The sequence below is a fragment of the Nyctibius grandis genome, chromosome Z (assembly GCF_013368605.1).
Source record: "Nyctibius grandis isolate bNycGra1 chromosome Z, bNycGra1.pri, whole genome shotgun sequence".
Taxonomy (NCBI): Eukaryota; Metazoa; Chordata; class Aves; order Nyctibiiformes; family Nyctibiidae; genus Nyctibius; species Nyctibius grandis.
In genome coordinates this window covers 25,264,461-25,289,709 of record NC_090695.1, presented here as the reverse complement: position 1 = coordinate 25,289,709, position 25,249 = coordinate 25,264,461, and the positions used below count along the sequence as shown (strand labels likewise).

The 25,249-nt window shown below is 44.5% G+C and overlaps 1 protein-coding gene across 1 annotated transcript; it reads left to right on the top strand.

Annotated features, from left to right (window-relative positions):
* Positions 1 to 1,155: 1,155 nt before the first annotated feature.
* Positions 1,156 to 7,592, top strand: F2RL1 (F2R like trypsin receptor 1). The gene is made up of 2 exons (XM_068423548.1): positions 1,156 to 1,241; positions 5,528 to 7,592. Exons 1-2 carry the CDS (start codon positions 1,175 to 1,177, stop codon positions 6,631 to 6,633), a joined length of 1,173 nt encoding a protein of 390 aa, XP_068279649.1. The 5' UTR covers positions 1,156 to 1,174; the 3' UTR covers positions 6,634 to 7,592.
* The last annotated feature ends 17,657 nt before the right edge of the window (positions 7,593 to 25,249 follow it).

Genomic DNA, 25,249 nt, shown 5'->3' with positions numbered 1-25,249 from the left:
GCATATTCATAACATATTTATTCAAAAAAGGAAAAAAATCTCAACGATTTTACCACCAGCTGAACACTGAGCATCTTGCAGACTGACCGAGGCAGAGGGAGCGTTACTGATGTAACTGAAGAACCACTTACACGTCTAGAAGCGTGAACCAGTGTTGAACACGTAGTTTTAATCTTGGAATTTGGTAAGTTGCGTGCTTGATTTTACAAACCTAAAAACATTTCTTAAATTAATATTTGTGTAGATAAATAGAAAACTGCTAGCATTGCATTGTGCTTAACTTTGTTCTTGAAATCGTTCGTTGTAAAAAAAAAAAAAAAAAAAAAAAAGTTGGGGTACTCCTGAGTTTAAGCAACGCTGACAAGTGAAAACAACGCTGACAAGTGAAAATGCCCTTTTCTTACCCTGTGTCACGGCAGCGCAGTGCCACAGATGCATTCAGGGTTAACCAGCCGTTACACATTTTCCTGCCCGTCTGCCATATGACAACATACTGAAGAAGAGTAAGAAACGCGACGAGTCAGCAGCAGTGATGCTGTCCCACGAGACGCCCCCCCAGCCCGCTTCTTCGCAGATGCCCCCGGCCCCAGCCCGCCCGTCTCAGAGCCAGGCACCTCCGCTCCAGCAGCAGTTCGGCGGGAACCACGGCCACCTCCAAATACGCGGCTGCTCAAACAGCGCACCTCCGCTCTACCTAGCTCCGACCGGATAACGGGCCACCTGCGGCGAGCAAGAGCCGCCCCCACCCTACGACCGGGCTCCCACCGGCGGGCTGAGGGCCGGGGGACCGCTGGAGCACCCGCTGCAGCAGGAGGGAGGGAGGGAGGTAAGGGCCGAGACCCGCGGCACTGGCTTAGCCCCAGCAGCCACGAAGCGGTAACACGAAGTGTGAGACAGACCAACCAACTCAACCACCCCCCCAGCAGGGAGACGTACCCCCGCCATTTTGAGGCGGCCGGGCGCAGCAGACACGGGGGCGCGCCTCACCCCGCCATTTTAGGGGCAGCCCCACAGCCCTTCGCGGGTGGGGGATGTGGCCTGGCTCGGCTCCGCCTGCCGCTAGGCTAGTACGGGCCAAGCCAGGCCCCGCTCTCCGCCCCATCATAGCTCAGGTATCAGGTGAAACTGGTCGGGCGTGTGGGAGAGGCAGTGGTAGCCGTAGCGCGGCAGGAGGATGGGCGGGTGCCGCGGGATGTGCCTGTTGCTGCTCTGTGCGCTGCTGGGAGCCACAGCTCCCGCAGGTGAGAGGAGGGCGAGCTGCCGTCGACGGGCTCTAAAGCCGACGGGCGCTGGAGCCGCCGGCTCGGCTGGGATCAGCTGGGGGCGGCCAAGCCCCCAGGGCTCCGTGGGTGCCGCGTTAGTCGCTCGGCGCCCCTCGGGTGCGGGTTGTGCTGCGGCCGGCGGCGCTTCGGGCGGGGAGCGGCGCGGCGGGCACGGCTGGGCTCTGGGCGGGCGAGGCGCGGGGGTGGCGGGGCTGAACCGCGCCGAAGAGCAGGTCTCTGGCCCGCGGCTGGGGTGCGGGGAGCCCGGAGCGGACTCGGCGCGGTTCCCGCGGGGTCGGTGGTTGTGGAGCTGCCGGGACCCGCGGGGAGGGCGCTGCCGGCTGGCCGGCCTCCCTGCGAGCGGGGGAAAGCAGCTGGGCGGGCAAGCAGCCGGGCTCGGCTTCCAGCCCACGTTGGGCTCTGGGGCGGGCTGCGGCAGGCCCGGCGCTGCGCGGTCCCCGCCCGGCACGCCTGGCCTGGCTTCACCCGCATCGGTGCTGTACTTAATCTGGTTCTCGGCTAGCAACCTGTCTAAAAGCTGTGTATAAACTTAAAAAACCTTAAAGACCCTGTTCTCGCTTTTTTCCCAACTATGAAAAGCTAGGATTTTTTTTTTTTTTAAATCCTAATTCTTATTTTTGTTAGTTTATATTATTGCTTATTGAACATAAGTGCTGTTTGGGGAAGAAAAAACAACCAGTTATTAATATTTCACTGCCTTGAGGTTCATGTTTCACTACCTTTTATAGTAAACCCCATTGCCCTATCCACACATGCCTTTGCACTATGTCCTGTATTTGTTTATCCTGGATTTATTTACATAATAAAAGTATATGTGTAAATATTGAAGCCAAGCTTATGGTAGGTCCTATTTTCTCAACAAAGAGATACTAGTTAGGTGCAAAGATTGTTGTTTGGAGCGGAGTTTCTGATATTAGACTGCCTCTTAATATGCTAGTTATGTGACCTGGAGGGGTGGGAGGGGGGGAATCTGAAGTCATCCTGGGGGTGGACAGGGAGTAGACTGCTTGACACTGGAACACGTTGCCCAGAGAAGCTGTGGATGCTCCCTCTTTGGAAGTGTTCAAGGCCAGGTTGGATGAGGCTCTGAGCTACTTGATCTTGTGGAAAGTGTCCCTGCCTATGGCAGGGGGGACAGAACTAGATGATCTTTAAGGTCCCTTCCAACCCAAACCATTCTGTGATTCTATGAAAAGTTTTAGCTGGGTGCTTGATCTTCTGGAGCAGAGAGGTGTGAAATGAGCTGGAAGTGTGATCCCATCCCAATCGAAATGAGCTGGAAGTGTGATCCCATCCTGATCAAGGGAGATGCACTATAAGCCAGGGGATATAATTGTGGCTAGTTTAAAACAGGCTAATGCCATTATGGGGTTGTGGTGAATCTGAGATGCAGATCCAAGGACGGGGATAATCTTAACCTTAGTCCTGTGTGGGTATTACTGCCATGACCTAAGCTACTGAATTTGGATACTCTGTGCTGCTGTTACTTTTTGTCTGCAGGGCAGGCATAATCTGTCGTTTGGTATGCAGTGGGTTATATCTTTTGGACAAATGGCAGAGGTGTTGAAAGAGTCTTTTGTTGTGGGAGGAGAGTATGTCTTTCCCCATGATGCCAAGGAAGCTTTTCCTGTGGGCAGATTAGCAAGTCAACTGCATTCTCTGTATGTGAGTCAGACTGGGTGAAACTCAGCTTGGAAAAGAACTCAATTGTTATGGAAAACTACAAGCACAGAAAGAGTAAGAAAAGGATATAGAAAATGCACATACTTAACAAAGGATTGGTTGCTCAGTGAGGGAGTGTTAGCTGTAAACAGAAACAGGATACTGAACTGTCTCCCTATGTGGGTGCCAGCTGGGCTAACAAAAGATGCCCAGTATCTGCAGTCAGAACTTTGGAGGCTGCAACTACTTAAGGTCAGCATAAAAGCAAGACTTGGTCTCTGAAATCACCCATTTAGCTTGACTATGTCTTCAAAAATAGAATAAAACAAACCTTTGTCTCTATTCTGTCACTCTTGCAATACTAAGTCCTGTCTGTGGGTCACGTGTCCATCAATCCACTTTATTATAGGTCTTACTCTTACACTAACACTTTAGGGCTTTTTGTGAGCATTTTTTGGTTTTTTTTTTTTTTGCAACCCAACCAGTGAACATCAATTGCAAAGCATTCCTTTATATCTGATCACAAAACATTAATAAGAACAAAATGGTAGTATTTGCTCTACTGGTTTTCTACAATACTTTAAGTCTTTGGAATGGAATACAAATAGTATGACTGCAATCTAATAATATCAACTGCTTACTGACGGACAGCTGCTTAACATAGCACTGTACAATGCACTTTATTACGGTACTCTGAGAACTGCTGTCAGCTTACAATAAAGGGTCCTAGTGGACAACAGGATGACCATGAGCCAGCAGTGTGCCCTTGTGGCCAAGAAGGCCAATGGCATCCTGGGGTGTATTAGAAAGGGTGTGGTCAGCAGGTCGAGAGAGGTTCTCCTCCCCCTCTACTCTGCCCTGGTGAGGCCGCATCTGGAGTATTGTGTCCAGTTCTGTGCCCCTCAGTTCAAGAAGGACAGGGAACTGCTAGAGTCCAGCGCAGAGCCACGAAGATGATTAAGGGAGTGGAACATCTCCCTTATGAGGAGAGGCTGAGGGAGCTGGGTCTCTTTAGCTTAGAGAAGAGGAGACTGAGGGGTGACCTCATTAATGTTTATAAATATGTAAAGGGCAAGTGTCAAGATGATGGAGCCAGGCTCTTCTCAGTGACATCCCTTGACAGGACAAGGGGCAATGGGTGCAAGCTGGAACACAGGAGGTTCCACTTAAATTTGAGGAAAAACTTCTTTACGGTGAGGGTGACTGAACACTGGAACAGGCTGCCCAGAGAGGTTGTGGAGTCTCCTTCTCTGGAGACATTCAAAACCCGCCTGGACGCATTCCTGTGTGATATGGTCTAGGCAATCCTGCCCCAGCAGGGGGATTGGACTAGATGATCTTTCGAGGTCCCTTCCAATCCCTAACATTCTGTGATTCTGTGATTCTGTGATTCTGTCTGCTTCCAAGCATCTCCGGGATCTCTCTCAGCTACACTATAAGCCTGCTTAGCTAGTTATCATTTCCATTATCTGATGTCTATGTAAGCTATGTTCTTCAAGCTGATTTTATGGCTTCTAATATCCCCAGCTCAGGTTAGGGACCTGGGATTTCTGTATTATATGAGTAAACTTTGCAGTCTTTAGCAGTATTGATGGCAGATCTTCAAGCCACACGATTATGAGAGCAGGGTTCATATAATTTTGGCCTGTTGTAATTACACCACATTTAGGCCAAAATGACTGTTAGACATTTGAGTTAGTTTTCTTTAAACTGTTGTGTTGTTGATATAATTTAGACTTCAGTCTTCATGCAGTCTACTGCAAAGATTTGTCCATATCATTGTACTGGCATTGTCTGGAGGGTGTCTTGGGGGGTTCTGGACTGAGCTGTCTGAAGGCTGTCATACAAGACAGAACAGTCAGGAATGGCTGACTTTCCCATATGATTTGTAAGTCCCTGTGGCATTCAAAGAAGCAGAGCAAAACTTGAAGTGATAGCTGTCTTGTTTATGAATCCACCATAGCTGTCAGTTCTACCACCTTTGGGTAGAAACTGCAGAGGCTGTCTGACCATGTTGGCTGTGAATTGGAAGGAGATCCCAGATGACTGGCCCAGCTTTTAGCATTATATTCTGACAGTTTCAGTTCTGGCTCGTCCGAAGACAGCTTGCTCTTTTTTACTGCATACCTGATTTTCAGGCTATCTAAAACCGAGGAAACTTCTACTGCAGCTATGTTAGCCTGCTGCAAAGTTTTATGAGTCCCAGCACTTGGGTAATCTGGCACTGCCATGTGAACGGACAACAGTGCCCTGGGGTACTTGAAGCAGTTTCTGTTGTAACTGTTCAGATGGTAGGAGCGCCTGACAGCCGTTTTAACAAGGTGTTTTTAATATCACTGGTGATGTGGAAAAGCATTTCACTTGCTGATACAATCCTTGAATAGGGATATAGTTTGTCTTTTGGAAAATAAAGGGAAGAAAAATTGTCAAGTGTTTGAAAACCTGTCTTAATTTTTCTGTTGATGAGGCCCTCTTTAATTCTTCAGAGTAAATCATGATGTGTAGTTTCTTTTTAAAAAGGACAAAAAGTCTGTACTTCAGTAACAGCAGCTTCTTAATTTTTTTAATTTTTTTTTTTTTAGAGACTAGGGGAACCAGTAGTTCAAAAGGAAGAAGTTTTGCTGGCCGGAAAGTTCCAAATACGAATAATGCCTCTGAAGAGTCATACGAAGTGGATGAATTTGCAGCAAAAGTCCTAACAGGAAAGCTGACTACAGTTTTTCTTCCCATTGTCTATGTCATTGTCTTTATCATTGGTTTGCCAAGCAATGCCATGGCCCTCTGGGTCTTTTTTTTCCGAACAAAGAAGAAACATCCAGCTGTGATTTATATGGTTAACTTGGCATTGGCAGACCTTCTTTTTGTTGTCTGGTTCCCGCTGAAGATTGCGTACCATGTAAATGGCAATAACTGGCTATTTGGTGAAGGTCTCTGCAAAGTGCTTGTTGGATTTTTCTATGGAAATATGTACTGTTCCATTCTCTTTATGACATGTCTCAGTGTGCAACGGTATTGGGTTGTAGTGAACCCCATAGTGCATTCAAGAAAGAAATCTGAAATTGCCTTGGGCATCTCCCTTGCTATCTGGATACTGATTTTGTTGAGCACCATTCCATTGTATCTTGTTAATCAGACAGCATACATTCCAAGTCTTAACATCACTACCTGCCATGATGTGTTGCCTGAAAATGTTTTGGCTCGTGACATGTTCAGGTATTTTCTCTCGCTTGCAATTGCACTCTTCTTAATCCCAGCTCTCCTCACTGCTGTTGCTTACATACTAATGATTAAGACTCTGAATGCTTCTATCTCAGACATAAGCACTGGGAAGAAACGAAAAAGAGCAATCAAACTTATTATCGCAGTTCTGTCTATGTATCTCATCTGTTTTACACCTAGCAACGTGCTGCTTGTTGTGCACTATTTGCTCCTCAAAACCTACAGCCAGAGCTATCTGTATGTGTCATACATAACTGCACTGTGTCTTTCTACTTTGAACAGTTGCATTGATCCATTCATCTATTACTATATTTCAAAAGACTTCAGAGATAACCTTAAAAATGCTCTTCTTTGCCGAAGTGTGCGAACTACGCGGAGGATGCAAGTGTCTCTCTCATCAGGCAGGTACCCCAAGAAATCAAATTCTTATTCTTCAAACTCAAATGGGACCACTAAATCAACCTACTGAGTTTAATTCTGGAAGAACTTCTATTACTACTGCTGAAAGGATGTAAGTGACAAGAGAGTTATTTTGTACAAGAAGGTCTGAAGAAACTTCTTTGGTTTCTAATTACATTCAAGCCTGGATTTCAGAACTGGCAGCTTCTTTCCTGTCCTGGTTTTATGGGGATAAAATTTATAGACTCAGTTTTCTGTTACATTTTGTTTCAGTTTGTAGCCAGCTGTGGTATGGTGATCAAGGCCATTAGCAGTAAGCCAGGGCAGCTGACCCAGGCTGGCCCACAGGTGTATTCTATAACATTAACATCAAGTTCACTATAAATAGCAAAGCTTGTTGGGGATGGACGGGGCTCTTTGCTCTGCTTTCTTCTCCCCTCGCTCTTTCTCCTTCTCCTCTGTTCTCAATGATTGCTATCCCTGGAGCAAATTGCCACCACTCTGTAGCTAAGTATAATTTTGTGTCTTTTTTATTAGCATCAATATTAGTTTCCTTATCTTATTAAATCTGTTTAAATTTTAACCCATGAGTCTCCCTTCTTTTCCCAATTCCCTTTCTTGATTGGGGAGGGGACATTGGGTGATAGAACAACTGCTTATTCTTTAGCCCTGGGTGTGGGCTAAATGAAGACATTACCCTGTGTAGAAATCGTAAGCATATGAATCTTCCCACTAGACTGGAAAAAAATCATGACATTTCTGATGCTCTACAAAAGTGCTGCTGACTTGGAAGTGAGTCGTGGTTGAAGACATTTTTGTTCAATATCGAAGTTGTTAAAAAGCAAAATGTCACCGGGATGTTATGTAGTGTTGTTAGTATATTTAATTAAGAGAGAAATCTTGTTTGACTTTAACTGTAACGTATTAAATAGTTGAACAGATTGTGTATGTAGTACCTTCCTGTGTGTTCCTGCTTACGCTGAACATCTTTTGAAACCATAGAGAGAAGGAAAGGAGAATCCATTTCATCGTCCTGGTGTTCGTCCAGCCACGTGACTGCTTATTATCTTTAGTATAATGTAATTTTATGTTGTTTTCCAAGTTTTCATGTTGTAAATACTAGCATGGCAGAAGCCTATAAAGTTATCCTGTTGAGTTGACAAGCTGAACTTGTTATCAGCTAGTACTGAGATAAAATGTTAGTTGAGATTATACACTGTTACTTAACGCTTGCCCGAATATTATCTTAAATGGGGCTATTTAACAAAGTTTTGATGAATAGCTATTTGATTTTTATATAATGTGCCTTGTATTCTTTAAGATATCTAAATAAGATTTTTTTTTAATAACACATTTGAGTTGGGTGCTTTCTTTTGTGCTTTCACATGCTCTTCAAAATGCTGAGTAGTTCAACTTGCCTGGTTTCAGGTAACAAAGATATTATTCCTAATAGTAAATTACATGTCTGACAACTGTAACTGTAATATCTAAATGGGTTAAGTAAAATTTGCCTAATGACACATTTCATTATAGCGAAACTGTTCCCATATCTTATTAGCAGATAACTAAAACAACACAGCTCAGAACTGTGGGGGAATAATGAGGTATATACAAACACATTAACAAGATAGCAAACTTCAGCCCCAGTGGATTTCTAAAATAGCTTAAATCCTTTTCCCTCACCCAGAGTATTTGTGACAACTCAGGAATATGGAATCACATGTATTTTTCATCTGAAAAGCTGGTGGGTATATGTTTGGTCATAGGATTTAAATGCATTTTCTCAAGTCTTGCAGTCCTGCTAAGTTTGACCAAGTTGTACATTGAACTCGCATCCAAGTGACCTGAGACTTAGGCATAGCCGGATCCCTACAAACACAAGCAAATAGAAAAGCCCTCAGTCTAAAAAGTACTCGGAGATAGCTGGTTTATGGATAGGAAGTAGTCACTGTTTCAAATATGGAGAGTAAGGAAAGGGGCGGATTGAACTTTAGCAAGAATTTGAGCAGTCTTGTACAGCGCAGAAGTCATAAGTAATTATATAATTTTTTTTTTTTCCTGTGTGCTAGTCTCTTCCTTCCCTTGTCTTGTTCTTTGATTTCCGCATTTTCCCCCCGCTTCACTAACAAGGTTTTTTCCCCACACATAATAAAGACTAAGATATTTGTTTAATGTATTTGATCTTTCATCTCAGGGGTTAATTAAGCTCTAGCTCTCCTTTTATCTGCTGCAGTCTTGTCTACTAATTCTTAGCACGTGCTTAGTGTGAACACAGGACATTGTGTGGTGGTATTTCAGAGCTCCAAGTTAAAATAGCAACCTATTAACAAATATCTCGTTGAGGAGCAGAGAGTGTACAGCTCTTCAGATTAAACAGAACACAAATGCTTCTCAGGCATGAACATGGTTTACTCTTCCTATTTCCTGACAAAAATGCAGGGAAATAATCGCTTATTTATTATTGAACTGAAGATGTAATGCAGCATCCTTACTGGAAAATAACTGTGTGTGAGAGGCCATAGTTCTCTGGAAGAATTTGGAAAGAAGGGGCTTGCACCATCTTCATAAACTGCTGTCTGAACTCCTCCCTTAGCCTGTGTGTGATAAACAGAATATGAGAATGTCCTTTAGCTTGCTGAACAGCCTAGTATGCTTCCTGCTCTGTTTGCGGTAGTGAATAACACGAAGGAAGGGCATCCAGTTCATGTGATTACAGCACTACCTGGGTTCTGCCAGGAGTCCAAGGGGTACGGATTGTATGTTGTAAAGGTGATGAATTGTCTACGTGTGTCTGCATAATACCACAAAGATACCACTCATGACTCATGGATGACTGTTAAATTGCTGAAAAATAGTATGCTTAATATAGCCAGTCTTTTGGGGGACAAGATTTATTTCTTGTCGTTATTTAACCAAAAATACACCAAATAATGCATGTATCTATACTCTCGCTTTTTGTTCTTCCTTTTCCATCATTGACTGGATCACAGTTGGGTACTGTCAAACGATCGGTCCCACCACTTCACTGTAGCTTATGCAAAGGGGAGCATTGATCCCCTTGACTGCTTCTCTCTTCTAGCCTTCCTCATCTGTAGATTGAAAAGGCAGGTTGCAAGGAAGAATCTTTCATCTCTTACCTGCAGCAACAGTGGAGGTCTGTCCATGACATGCGTAAAAGTTAGATGTTACTGCGGTGTCATTGAAAGCTTTTTTGAGAAAAAGTTTTAATTAATAGGATGATTTATTTTAAAAGGAAGTTGTACTATATGTGACAAACTTTGGAGAATACCATTCAAAGAGCCCACAATCATCTAGGTGAGTTTTATTGCTTCAAACTATGCTCACTGGGAGCTGAAAAGATCTTTTTAGTCTAGTCTCTTCTTTATGAAGAGAACCGGTACTGAGAATTTAATCAAGCATCCAGTTGCTTTTATGATCCCTGTCTTCTAGATATACAGTGCTGCAAATGTGTCTTTCTTTGCTGCAATCCAAGTGCAAGGAAGAGTAAACTAATCTGCAGATAGAAAGAGGAGGAACCTTTATAAGAGTTGGGTTTTTTTTGTTCTTTTATTTATCCTTGAAAAGGACAAATTGTGGGAAAGTTTTCCCGTCTGTAGCTGCATTGCAAATCCTCATCCTGAGTTTTAGTATGAAGGGTTAACTTTGCTCCCATTAACAGAGCCAGTAGACCAGGCTGGTTGTTCAATTGATTTGAATCAATTCCTTGAATTGTCAATTGTGTGCCTGTGCAGCCAGGTGGTGAAGGGGCAAGAACCCAGGAGGGTGGAACTGGCTGCTTAACCTTTTATGGGACTGTATCCTCAGGCAGGATTGATTGGTATAAAGGTGGTCGTCTTCAGCTATATTCCTGAACAGTGCCAACTTTGCGATTGAAATACCTAGAGATACAAAAAACTCTCACCATCTATGGCTGACTTAAGGTTTGGATGCTACAAAAATAATCAGTGCAACATTCATGAAAGCATTGGGGATTTGGAATTGGTGTACTTCATGTGCACAGTGTCATGGTTTCACAAACAGCTCAAACACGTGCTGCAGCTAAGAGAGGTAGTCTTTCCCCTACCCCTACTGCTTCATCACACTGTTCTCTCCTATTGTCACAAGCATGTGTGACCTTGGGGTGGATTGGATCAGTCCTGAGTTAAAGTTAAACCAGGAGGAGGGAGGAAAGGTTACTTTTGACTTGAAACAGCGTTTGGCTGGTTTCCTGGATGAGCTCTTGGCTCAGCACAAGGGGGAGGGTCAGCCTGCATCTTTCACCACGAACACCGGCTTACACTGTGTGTCTACAAGGCAAATTGAAGGACAGGAGCTGCAAAGCCTCTGCCCAACCTCCTAAGCAGCTCAGAGCAAGCCTTCGCCCATGACCTTAGGAATGGGTCTGCTGGCTCAGACCAGGAGTCCATCCAGCTTAGCCAGGGTAAACTGCTCACCCATGCCTTTGGAGGTCAACAAGACAGTGAGGTGTCAAGGGATGTGTCAAAAAACAGCGGGACTGCTGCACAGGGCACCTGGCCAACATACCAGATGCATGTAGATGTGGCATGGGAAGTTTGTTGCTTTGCACCATGTGAGTGCTGTGCTATGGGACTATTGAAATGTGCTCTGAATTTCAGAAAAAAAGGAGGCAAATAAAGTCTGGGGGAGCTAAGCTCATTGGCACCTGTGAGGAGAGCTGCTGCTGAGAAAGACTGATCTATAACTCAAATAGCACGCATGACAGCAACACAAACAAGTTGTAGGCAGGTACCCAGGGAGGAGTGAAAATGGTGCAGGCATGTATCATATCCCCCCCAATTCTCTTCCCAACATCCAGCTATTTTCAGCATGAGGGTTTCCTTAAGTCTGATTTGGCTGGTCTAATTATTAATACCTGTTGGATGTCTTGCTGTGAAAATCAACCTCATTTTATCTGCTTTAAACCAGGATTCACTATCCTTATTTGATGGCCCCTGGTTCTTAAAGCAGAAGACGATGTGATCAAGTCTCTGTTTTGTCCATCCACTTGCAATTTTGTATGCCAGTATCGTATTTACGCTCTCTCAGCCACTTTCCAGGTTGAGGAGTCCTCGCCAATTCAGTCCTTCCAGTACAGCCACTATTCAACACATGATAATGCTGTTTCCTTTCTCTGAGACTTTCCCATTCCCATACACAGTCATCAAGCTACACAAAGTAATCAAGCCATGGATGGTACAGTGATGACTTCTGTTTTGCTCCCTGTTAGTTTCCCAGTAGCCCCTAACATTCAATTCTGTTCTATTTTTTCCTCTTACTCCTGAACATTGAGTTGAAGTTTGCATGCAGCTGCTTGTAACTACATCTTTCTCCTGAGCAGTTACAGGCATTTTGCAAGCCGTAGTTCTGTATGTCAAGCTAGGATGTTTTTCCCTCATGTACCTCACTTTACAGTTATTTATACTCAATTCATCCATCAATTCATTGCTCAGTCAGTCTTACAAGGTTCTTCTGCAATTCTTTGCAGCCTGCCTAAGGCCTTACTGTCTTGACTAACTTTATGTCATCAGCAAACTTCTGTTCCTCACTGCTCAACCCTCTTCAGACCATTTATGAATATGCAGAACAGTACAGGTCCAGCACCACATTGGTGAGTAACAGGCATTGTGAAAACTGGCCATTTTTCTGCTACCCTGTGTTTCTTTTCTTTTAATCAGCTATTTTTCCACGAGAGGACCTTCCCTCTTATTCCATGGCTGCCTAGTTTTCTTTAAAAGCCTTTGATCAGGAATTTTGCCAAAAGCCTTTTGAAAATCCAGGTAGACTGGATCTGCTGGATCACTCTTATCTCCACGTGCATCTGGCTTGTTCCAAGAACTCCACAAGGCTGTTAAGCCCAGACTTGTCTTTATGAAAGCTGTGGTGGCTTTTCCCAGAAAGGTCCAGAAGTTCTTTAGTGATGTCCCTTATTAGACTCTTCACTAGTTGCTTAATGCAGATATTGAGCTCACAGGACTGTATTTCCCTGAACCCTTTAGAACCTTCTTTTAATTATTGATTGCTACATTGGCTCCCAGTATTCAAGTATAATTTTGGCAAGAGGTAACACACTTCTGTTACTAATTAAGCTATTTTGTCCCTGAGTTTTTTCAGAACTCCTCCATGAATACCATCAGGGCCCACCAAATTTAGCATTCATTTTGTCTAACTAACTGTGGTGTGATGACTATAGACATGTAGCACATGTCTAGATGTGTAGCTGTCCTAGGAATCAAGCAGTATAATGCCTACCTACCATAACAGCCCTTTGGCACCCATGCTTCATCATGGATGTGTTTAATCTGTCACAGGCACTTTGAACATGGTTAATATGCAGCAACAATGTTAAATTCGGCATGAACACTGTAGTCATGGTCATTTGGATTCTAGAACATCCAGGAGAGTATATGTTACTTACATTTTTTCTTGGGAGTGATAACCTTCTGTGGGCTTGCAGGTAACATTCTCCAGGCATTGTTTGGTGGCTGATTACATAGTCAGCTCTGTCATCTAGGCCAAAGGAGGTAGAGATGCTTCAGATAATGGAAAAAAGACTAGTGATAGTGAAGGATGCATTGAGTGCCATGCAGAGGCACTGTGACAACTCCCTTGGATCCATCAGGACTCACTGATTCAGTGCTAGCTTGTGTGACTTGGGCTTCACAGTCATTTAAGCACGGCTGCAAACAGCTTCGCTGGTGGTCCAGCTCTTGTATGGCCAGGGGAAGGGGGAAAGGCATATCTGGTCCATGCACAGTGCTGCGTGTACACAGAGGTAGGTGGGTTCATAGCTGTGATGGAATTCATAAACCACCTGGGATTGCTCATGTGGTGCAAATACCAGAACAGAGCCAGCTCAAAGCTGCCAAGGTCTGAGTGGGAATATCTCTGCCGTAACTGAGCTAAGAAATTATGTTATAGCCAGGCTCCAATGTTTACGCTTCGATACAGAGGCTGCATTCCCAAATGCAAAGATAACTAAACTCTGACTGTGTTTCTGGGCCAGATGTGTCCACTCCCATCTCTCTGGGTACCCTACTTCCCTGTCACGTACGCTGCCAGCTGTTGAATGCTGCGTGCTACCTGTGTTGGCTTAGTTCTCACCTAGGTATTGCATTTTGCCACTGAATAGAGCACCCACAGGAGAGAACGGGTGCAATCTCTGATCGCCAGAGCCATGTCAGCAAGACCCCTAATGTAGCTGTAACCCAGAGACTGCACCTTTGCTGGTAAAAATTGCTCCATCTGTTCTCCATGGGATTATTATACTGGTTGTGAAGCACCATTCTGCTGCTAAAGTTATGTCCATGTTTGAAGTGCTTTATCAGTGCAGTCTGCTGGTAGCACACACATCACATGCACTAAGCCTTGTTCCTTTGTCTTGAAGGTGTTAATAACATGCAGTAATGAGCATTAACGAGCACCTGTGTAATGAAGCAAGACAACAAAGTGTGAGAGAAGGAAAAAAAGGCTATATGTGACAGTCTACATTTGGGAGTTAAGAGAAATGCCCCAATAACAACTCTCAACTCTATCAGCTGGTCACCTTCAGGTATTGCAGCCCCAGTGGCATGTCAATTAATGCAGACAGCTCTGTGGAAACAGTAGACAAGAGAGTTGATGTCTGTATTTTATGGCAGTTCTAAAAATCAACATATAGTAATTCTTAAGGTTGGCAGGATTTTAATTGCCAAACCTTGCATGCATCAAGTGAGAAATGCTCTGGCTGAGAACAAGCATGAGATGGCGCATGAGTGAAAGTCTCTCTACTGCAGTTAACAGCTACATTTAGTTCAGCGACTGCACTCCATCTTTGTGCCTCACCTTCAAGAAACAAAATGCTGGGAACTGAGTGTTCAGCATGTTTGAGATTCAACCTTTAGTTCAGTTTGTTTGATTTCCCCCCAATATAGCGGTTGCCCGCTCTCAGCTGCCGGGTGTATGGAGGAAGGAAGGGATGCATGGATGTGATGCAGTGGGGAATGCCATCAGCATTCACGCTTTCTCCGCATTGAGACTGAATCCAGGACAGTATGTATTCCTGGCACTGTGGTTTAGCAGCTGGGTCTGTGATTCCCCTGCCTGAATGTCTGCGTTGGGGTAATCCACTGCAGGACCGGGGCGGGGGGGAGGTAGAGCCCATTTGCATGGGGCCTGTCTGTATTTCTGAGCACTTGGGACAATGGAGCAATTTAACATGAGAAAACAAAGGATATGCTGCCTCTTTGGAGAGGCAGACCCACTGAATAAGAGGAAATGAAGGAAATAATTAGCATATAGAACATAAATTAAAAAGAAAAAAAAAAAGATGCAATGGGTAAAGGGAGTTTCCTGAAAGTCCTGAAGAGTCTCCTGTGTCACGCATTTACAAAAGCTGAGGGGGGGGATGTGAAGAAAACACGAGAAGCAATCAATGAGTCAGGACAGCAGTGTAGGCTGGAAAGGGAACACCACGCTCTGGTGCTCGCTGGATTTGGCTGGCAGTGACTCAGGACTAGTGCATACTTCCAGTTTGACACATCATGACCCCTTGATATTTCATCTTCAAGTTCCAGCAATGCAAACCTGTCTGGTTTTCTGTGAGCAGCTGAACAGAGCAAAACTGAGCAACATGGTTCACAGTGTAAAAATATCGAGGACGAGCCCTTAACGCTAATTCAGAACATGTTGGAGGCAAGTGGTGCTGTATCACGTTCAAATCAAGTTGCTTGTTTTTTTGGTCAAAATCATTAACGTCTCTCGATTAACTTCAAGAGTACAACTGGAAATGCTGGAGATGGCTGTGTTGTGGTGATGCTATTTGTGAGCTGGGGTGGAGGGTGCTGTTCCTGTGAAGAGTGATTCGATGGCAAAATCCAATGCTAAAAGGAAATTATGGATCTGCTCTGCTATAATTTATGAAGACTGTGTTGTGTGTGCTGTCCTGGTTGCCTGGAAGCTCCCTGTGTGACTATATATGGTTAAATTGGTAGAGTTCTGAATACTATGATAGTAGCCACTAAGACAATCCTCAGTAAACATCAGAGTTGCTGCCAGAGCTTGGGCTAGTAGCTGAGCCCAAGGAGCCTCACTTAACTCCCAGAGTCAGCCCACCTGGGTTTTTGGTTAGGAGGATCAGTGATGGAGAGCATGAAGGAGCTTTCTAAATGTGATGGCTGGCAAGCTGTTTGTCCTGATGTCTCTGAAGAGTGCACATGGCTTTGTTTGTGTTTGCTGCTGGAGGATGTAAAGCTGGCTCCAACATCGACAAAACTCAGCCCAGGGTGAGCTCCACAGAGTTAAATTCTGCAGCAGAAGCCAAGAAGGGGTTGGGGAAGGAGGGATGACAGGAGAGAGGGGAGAGAGAGAGTCCTCCCACAGCTACCTTCACTTTGGTAAATGTTTTATGGCAGGGCATGGGCAGACAGTTAGGGAAGGTCCTGGCTCTAGGACATGGGACTCTGCCAGAAGCGGGGAAATGGCAGTGCCCAACTCTGCTGCTGAGGTCATGGCTTCCACTGCCTACGCCTCAAATCAAGACAGCAGGGCTTTAGATATGAAAGATGTCAACAGCCCTGTTGTTTCAAGATAATTTTCTCTTTCATATGCAGTTTAAGTTTAATCAACATTTGGTATGAATACCAACCATAGAGTCACCGCTGGCTGCAGGCACCCAAAGATACTGAACAAGACCTATCAAGTGTGACTGGGAAGAACAAGGGCTCCACAGGGCATTGTGGCCTGAGGACCATTCGGGGAGCCTGTCCACTTAGTGCAGTCACCATAGTCTGCACTGAGCTACATGTGTATCCTATGTCAGCTAATGCACAGTTTCCTTTAGCAGTGCCTTTGTGTTGGGTAGTTCATTCCCTCTTCAAAGGAGAGCAAGCTCCTCACAGTTAGTTTGCACTTGGAAGAGGAGACAAGATGTACATCTCTGCTCTGGTACCTAAGCATCCTACATGGGTAGCTAGATGGCTGTGGAGGGCAGTTCAGCACATCTAAGCTAGCAGCCTCCATCCTTCCAGACCATCCACTTCTCCACCACTTACACAAGGAGTCAAAGTCCCTGTGTTGAAGTCAGAGATACAAGTGTCTCCTTGGCTCTTGGTGTTTCCATGGAGTAGTGTGTCCACTGTGAATTCACATCCTCACTTTTGCATATTAATCTCCTAGCTCCAGGAGACTTCCAGTATGAGAAAGCCTCTTGGTGCCATCTCAGAAGACAAAGGCCACGTAACACGATGCAGGAGCATGGCTTCTCAGCCAAGGGGCAGAGGTACATGTCATGTACCAGCCAAGCTGTCTGTCCAAACCCATGGAGATCGGTGATATTCAGGAACTGGCTGAGGACTCTATTTGTCTGCTGGGGAAAGAATTTTAAATATAGAATCATGTTTTGTTTCGTTTTCTGAAAAACTGCAAAAAGAGCTAATTCTGTGATTAAACGTTCCCTCTTCTGTTTCTAGCTGCTATTGCACACTTTAACAGACAAATGTGAAAGCCTTAATCCACGTTTCCCTGTGCTGTGCAGATAGTTTTGTAATTCCCCATTTCAAACCACACATATATATCTGATTTTAGAGAAGGAGAAGGACTTAACAGATGATATTAAATATCCCTGCTTAGCTTGGGATCAGGGAAGCAGATTGCTAAGGAGAGATACGGGGCTCCTGGAGAGTGTCTTTTGAAGCAGGATATTCTCACAGTGTCTTCCAGTCTCCCTCATTTTTCTTGGATATAAAACATTGTTAAAATGAAATCTTCCAAGCATAATTTTATGTGAACAAGAAGAATCACAGACTCACAGAATCACAGAATGTTAGGGATTGGAAGGGACCTCGAAAGATCATCTAGTCCAATCCCCCTGCCGGAGCAGGATTGCCTAGATCATATCACACAGGAACGCGTCCAGGCGGGTTTTGAATGTCTCCAGAGAAGGAGACTCCACAACCTCTCTGGGCAACCTGTTCCTCATCGTACCCTCACCGTAAAGAAGTTTTTCCTCATATTTATGTGGAACCTTCTGTGTTCCAGCTTGCACCCATTGCCCCTTGTCCTGTCAAAGGATGTCACTGAGAAGAGCCTGGCTCCATCCTCATGACACTTGCCCTTTACATATTTATAAACATTACTGAGGTCACCCCTCAGTCTCCTCTTCTCTAAGCTAAAGAGACCCAGCTCCCTCAGCCTCTCCTCATAAGGGAGATGTTCCACCCCCTTAATCATCTTCGTGGCTCTGCGCTGGACTCTCTCTAGCAGTTCCCTGTCCTTCTTGAACTGAGGGGCACAGAACTGGACACAATATTCCAGATGCGGACTCACCAGGGCAGAGTAGAGGGGGAGGAGAACCTCTCTTGACCTGCTAACCACACCCCTTCTAATACACCCCAGGATGCCATTGGCCTTCTTGGCCACAAGGGCACACTGCTGGCTCATGGTCATCCTGCTGTCCACTAGGACCCCCAGGTCCCTTTCCCCTACGCTGGTCTCCAACAGGTCTGTCCCCAACTTGTACTCATACATGAGGTTGTTCCTGTCCAGATGCAGGACTCTACACTTGCCCTTGCTATATTTCATTAAGTTTCTCCCCGCCCAACTCTCCAGCCTGTCTAGGTCCCTCTGAATGGCTGCGCAGCCTTCCGGTGTGTCAGGCACTCCTCCCAGTTTTGTGTCATCAGCGAACTTGCTGACAGTGCACTCTATTCCGTCATCCAAGTCATTAATGAATATATTGAATAGAACTGGTCCCAGAACCGACCCTTGTGGGACTCCGCTAGACACAGGCCTCCAACTGGACTCTGTCCCATTGACCACCACTCTCTGGCTTCTTTCCTTCAGCCAGTTCACAATCCACCTCACTACCTGATCATCCAGACCACACTTCCTCAGTTTAGCTGCGAGGATGCTGTGGGAGACCGTGTCAAACGCTTTACTGAAATCGAGATAGACCACATCCACAGCTTTACCATCATCTATCCACTGGGTTATGTCCTCATAAAAGGCTATAAGGTTGGTTAAGCAAGACTTCCCCTTGGAGAAGCCATGTTGAGTGCCCCTAATGATCCCCCTATCGTTGATGTGCCTAGAGACAGCACCAAGAACAAGTTGTTCCATCACCTTTCTGGGGATGGAGGTGAGGCTGACTGGTCTATAGCTACCTGGGTCCTCCTTCTTGCCCTTTTTGAAGACTGGAGTGACATTCGCTTTCCTCCAGTCCTCAGGCACCTCTCCCGTTGCCCACGACTTAGCAAAGATGATGGAGAGTGGCCTAGCAATGACTTCCGCCAGCTCCCTCAGCACCCGCGGGTGCATCCCATCAGGGCCCATGGATTTATGGACGTCCAGGTTGCTTAATTGGTCCCTGACCCAGCCCTCATCAACCAAGACAGATTCCTCCTCTATCCTGACTTCTTCTGAGGCCTCAGGGGTCCAGGGCTCCTCAGGACAGCCTCCAGCAGTATAGACAGAGGCAAAGAAGGCATTCAGTAACTCTGCCTTCTTTTCATCCTCTGTCTCCAGGGCCCCCACCTCATTCATCAGTGGGCCTACATTGCCTCTAGTGTTGGTTTTACCTGCAATGTATTTGAAGAAGCCCTTTCTGTTGTCCTTGACCTCTCTTGCAAGGTTTAATTCCAAGGAGGCCTTAGCTTTCCTAGTTGCCTCCCTACATCCTCTGACTACAGACTTCTATTCCTCCCAAGTGGCCAGCCCCTCCTTCCATGATCTGTACACCCTCTTCTTCCACTTGAGTTTGCCCAGCAGTTCCCTGTTTAACCATGCAGGTCTCCTGGTACTCTTCCTTGACTTCCTACCTGCTGGGAAGTCAAGGAAGAAGTGGTGTTGTTTATCTCCTGTAATCCCCAGGTTTCTGAAATTGTATGACATATGGAAGTTTATTGTCAGCAATAGCTCATTTTTTTCATTGTTTTTGCAGCGTCTGAGCCCGCGTGAAGTTTTCCATTGTGGAAATGTTGCTTCACCTGCAAATGTCTGCCTGTAACTTAATGCATGTTTACCACAGCCATTCTAGCTACAAATAACTTTGTGCTGGTGAGGGTGGTGACTCAGGCCGCTTCACAAGAGTGGACTCAATAAGAAATAAATGTATTTCTTAAGTAAGGAATGAATCTCCTCCATCCTTTGAGCAAAGGCAGAGTCCCATTTGAACCATTTTTTACCAGCCTTTAGTCTTCCTCAGTGAGAAATTGTAATACTCTTGCAAGATGCTGCAAGTGCACTTCTGTTTGGTATCAAAGGCAGGACTGAGGCTGGGATGCAGCTCTTGAGCTGCAACCTATCATGTCAGGTGAGTCAGGGACAGCTGAGAGTGCTGGATGTGTCCCATCAGTGGGGCTGCATTGTTAGAGACGGTGAGAGCATCTGTCTTTCATTTTACTGCAAATTTCTCTTGACAGTGAACTGAAGAGTGAAGAATGGGGAATGCCTGGACTCGGTCCCCTGACAAAAAAAAAAAAACAACCAAAACACTAGATACTTTGTAATATCATCATTTAGGAGCTTTCCATGGGTCAACAACATCTGTAATTTTCATTGCTGGAAAGTTATTGTTGATCTGCTCTGTAAGTGGCATAATTTTACTTAGATAATCCTTAGAATAAAAGGCATCAATTCCTGTTATATTTGTTGTTTCAGGGACGACTGGAAGATGGAACATGTGCATGCAATTGATAAAGGCACCATAATCAGAGGGCTGTAGAGTTAAGGCAGCAATCACTACTGATAGGATACTGCTTTCTGCCATACTTCTGCCACATAATGACTCTGAGGAGTCTTAAAAGCCTCAAGTGTTTGAGATTGCTTCTTTCTATCTGAAAACAGGGATACTTGCACTGTTGTCCCAAAATGAACATAAACACCCAACTCAACATAAAGGAAACAAGATGGTAGCATGTACTTGCTGCTGAGAACCTGCCAGCCTTTTGTATCTGCTAATTACCCCAAGAAACACAAAATCTCTAGAAAAAGAGAGCAAGGAAGGATGGTGGTACCATCACCATGCTTTTTAGTTCAGGAATGGCAGTGCTTTGCATTATCAAAAGTACATCTCAAATCTCACTGAATACCAGTTCAGGATTTGTATCAGTGTATTGTCCTGCATTCTCTGGAAATACTAGAGGGACAATGAGCTTTTAAAGAACCTTCAAACAATGGCAACAGAGTTAGCTTGGAAAAGACTTTCTGTAAAGGTAAAATGTTATTTCACTCTAAAATCACTGCATAAAGGCAGAAAAATACTTGCAGAGGAAATAAAAGCTTGAACTGGAAAATGTTGCAGATTATATCAGTCACTGACGTTCTCCTTTTCATACCTCAGAGTCTTTGGTCAAATATCTGAAAAGCAGATAACAGAAATTCATATAGTTCTGATTATGAAAGAATTTCTTTTCACAGAGTTATATACCTCTTAGAAGGTACAATATAAATGTTATTGAACTCTTATGGATAACAAATGTAGAAAGCTCACTGGAATCAGAGAGTTTGAATGCAACCTGTGCAATGTTCTGTGGATGAGAAAGGGTGTAAACAGTGTTATGTAGCTCTTTGAAGTAAAGAGAAGACCCGCTGATCAAAGGTGGAATATTGTTCGTCATTGAGATGAGAAGGAAGCTCTGTGAATGTAACATCAGCTCTTTCAAGGCTCTGTTATAGGGGCACTTGAAAATGGGGTAAGAGCAATAAAACATTACTCATCCTTTTAGAAGGCAACAAAGCAGTAAATCTCTAAGTGGATTTATGCACGATTGCTCTGTTTTCCACAGCAGACATGATGACTATTTTTAGTGGCACATAGACAAAGCAGATAATTGCTCTGTGGGCCTTCCATCTGTCATAACTTTTACTCACCCATTTTAACTCTCTTTGGTGATTTTATTCCAGTTTATTTCCAAATTTTGATAATGTATTTTAACCATGATGTGTATTGGTTGAGTAACAGTTCTGCAGTCACTTGTGTCTATTTCTCCTCTTCCATCTGTTTTGTCTACTTCTCTTCCAATATCTATCTAATGTCTTTGTTTTTATGCACTAACTGCTGAAACCAGTTCCATTCAGACTACATCTGTGCATCTAATAGAAAGGACCTGAAAGTGAGCTAACTGATGAGCCACCAAAAACAGGCTTCCCATAGCAAGATCATGGGAAATTATGCACAGCCTCGTGCTGCAGAGTGAAATCTGAAGAGGTCTGCTGGAGCTGAGCTTTCAGAGGCGAGGGAGTCCCTTCCTGAAAACATAGGGGCTGAAAGGCTGCATGAGTGTTAACACTTGGGATGTGCAGAAGCAAGGACAAAATGAGCAAGGAGAAGTGAATCTGAGGGATCAGAACAACACTCCACAGCACTGGCAAAGGCTGGAGAATGGGTTTTGCGGTTGTTTAGCTGTGTCCAGGGACACATAAGTGCAGATGTATTCTCTGTCACCATGCCAGGCTTACATCCAGCCTCTCAGCATCTGACATGCCAGGCGATACAGGACTGTGATATGAGACAGGAGAGTGTATAAATGGGGTGTGACTCAGGAGGCCAGCTTGAAGCCCATGGTGCCATCACATTGTGTGACACGAAGGCACCTCACCATTGGCCAGCAGCTTGGACAAGGTACCTGCCGGGGCTGGTGGGGCCAGGAACTCCTGCTGCTGCCCTGCAAAGGTGAGGCACCACAGCAGGGTAGTGTATCTTGCTGATTAACTTGAGTGTATCTGCACAATGCTGTGTATTCTCAGTATCTCCTCCAAACAGAGAGAAAACATGCAGCCCCAAATTCTAAGTAAACTCTAAGGTGTGAAGAGGAAATTATGCTTATTGGCTTTCTTTGTTCCTCCCACCATCTCAGCTGTTTTTGGTTTGCACATGGGTGCAATATGTCTCTGGGCCATCATTTATGATGTTCATTAAACTTGGAACAACCACCTAATTTCCTTGTTTTTTAAAGGCAATTAAACCAGTTGTACCTTACAAACATCTGCCTTTGGCTCTCAGTTTACATCAGCTTTTTAACACTCAGCCTAGCTGCTGCTGAGACTTGCATTGCTCCTGTAGTGTTAGTCCAGCTCCATTCCTAGTACCATCAAAAATTTGCTTTTCTAGAGCAGATCCCTCAGAGCCAGCGCAGCTGTAATAGCCATGAGAACATCCAAGGAGAATTGCAAGTATGTTCTGCTTTCGGAGTTCTGCTTTACTGCAACCTGGTCCTGGAAATGAATGTTTTGTCTACCCTGGACTTTTCAATTCATTTTCTCCCTATTCCAATATTACTGGGACAGCCATTTAAACCATGTGGGAAAGCAGAGGCTGTCAGAACTAGATCTGGTCCCATATTATTGTTGGCATAGATTTTTTTCAGATAACATAGAATATAACTGGCCTTTCATGTCAGGCAAAAGCTAGTTGTCATCTAGTAACCTGCTAGGAACAGTGGCTGATGTGGGTAATGTAGGAAAGAGGACTAGAGTGGGATAAGGCCAGTACTTCCCCAGAATACTCATCCAGTCTCCAGTGATTTGTGTTTTGGAGATGACACAAGCTTTTGTATTTAGCATCTCTAAATAAATATTTCCCAGGAATTTGTCATAGCAAGCTGTTTCACAGCTTAAAAATGTTCTTCTGTTTGTTTTGAACTTTTTTTTCTAATTTCTCCTTATTTCTTTATTGGAAAAGACCATGAATAATTAATTCTTACTAACCTTCTTCATGCCATTCTCAATTATATGAACTTTTTTTACCTCCCTGCTCAGTTATGTCCTTCTGCAGACTGAGATGCTGTCCTGGTTTAACCACAGCTAGCAACTAAGCCCACACAGCTGCTCTCTTACTCCTCCGCGGTGGGATGAGGGAGAGAATTGGAAGGGTAAAAGTGAGAAAACTCATGGATTGAGATAAAGACACTTTAATAGGTAAAGCAAAAGCCACGTGCACAAGCAAAGCTAAATAAGGAATTCATTCACTGTTTCCCATCGTTAGGCAGGTGTTCAGCCATCTCCAGGAAAGCAGGGCTCCATCACGTGTAACAGTTACTTGGGAAGACAAACACCATCACTCCGAATGTCCCACCCCTTCCTTTGTCTTCCCCCAGCTTTACATGCTGAGCATGACGCCATATGATATGAAATATCCCTTTGGTCAGTTGGGGTCAGCTGTCCCAGCTGTGTCCCTCCAAAATCCTTGTGCACCCCCAGCCTACTTGCTGGTGGGGGGGTGTGAGAAGCAGAAAAGGCCTTGACATTATGTCAGCCCTGCTCAGCAGTAACGAAAACATCTCTGCATTATCAACACTGTTTTCAGCACAAATCCAAAACAGAACCCCATAGTAGCTACTATGAAGAAAACTGATGCTATTCCAGACAAAACCAGCAGAGATGCCTTGTGTATTTAACTGTTATAATACAGAAGCTGTTTCTTTGCTGCTCTTATCCTTATCTCTTCTAATCCTGCTGTACTGTTTGTAAGATGAAGGTAGGAGGACCACCACGATATTGAAGAATTGGGCTCACCTTGGACTTACTACTTAGTGGCATAAGAACACTTCTGGTTTTCCATTTTCTGTTTCTCTCCTAATCCTGTTTGTTTCCAGGTCCTTATAGGACCAACATTTTCACTTGTGGTAACCCTAAGATCTTGTTCATAATTCCTAACAATCAACTCAAAGCTCATAGCTATGTATGAAAAACTGAATTTCCCTACATCACTTCGTGTTTATCTATGCAGAACTTATCTGCCACTGTATCACTCAGTTCCGTGAGGTCCTTCTGTGTTCTTCACAGCTCGACTTTAACTTTTTACCTTACTTTATATCCACAAAAAAACCTTCATCCTTTCATTATTCATTCCCTTTCACAGATCACTCATGAGTATGTTGAATAGCACTGGCCCTATGACAGATACCTGTGGAACTCCATTGATGGGGTCAGTTCACTGGTAAAACCTGATAATTTATTCTTTATTTCCTATCTTTCCATTAGTCATTTACTGTGTGAGTCTTTTCCTTGTACCCCATGGCAGCCTAGTTTCTTTAAGAATGAGGAATGCTTTCTGGGAACAAGGTGGACAGTAATCAGGGAGGTCACCTATCACGGACTCCTTCAGGCAACATCAGTAGATTTGAGTTATGACTCCTCTTTACTTTTCTCCAGTGTACTGTGTTTGGTCATGTTCCTGCCTTTCTGTTTTTCAGGCTGGTCTCCACCTTTTCACCCAATATGGATAGCAGACAATATTCAGCAGTTCTCTGGATACTGCCCAGCACCTCTCCACTTGGCATCATACCTGCCAAGTTTCTGTGCTTTGGTCCTGAGGCAGATTTCAGCCAGTGGCTCCCATCATTTGTCTACCTCAAGTTCCTCTAGAGCTTCAGGATGGATACCATCCAGTCCTGGCAACTTGTTATGGCTTGTTTTGAGGATTGCCCTACAACATCTTCTACCTACACTTCAGTTTGAGGCAGATCATTCAGCATGTCCCTTTCTCTGTGCTGTGGGAACCTCACTGTGAAAACATATGCAAAATATTTATTTAGGTTTTCTGCTACAGCCTTATTATCTCTTTATACTGTGACCATCTGCTGGCCCTCAATGCCCTCTTCAGGCTTCTTGATCCCATTGTATTTGGACAAGAATTCATGGCTTTTTGAAGGTTGCTCATGTAAGAGCTCTGGAGGAGATTACATTACTCT

Excerpts from the sequence above, each read along its gene's own strand:
- F2RL1 (XM_068423548.1), top strand. The coding sequence starts at position 1,175 with ATGGGCGGGTGCCGCGGGATGTGCCTGTTGCTGCTCTGTGCGCTGCTG. Across the intron at positions 1,242-5,527 it reads GGGAGCCACAGCTCCCGCAG|AGACTAGGGGAACCAGTAGT; the intron begins GTGAGAGGAGGG and ends TTTTTTTTTTAG.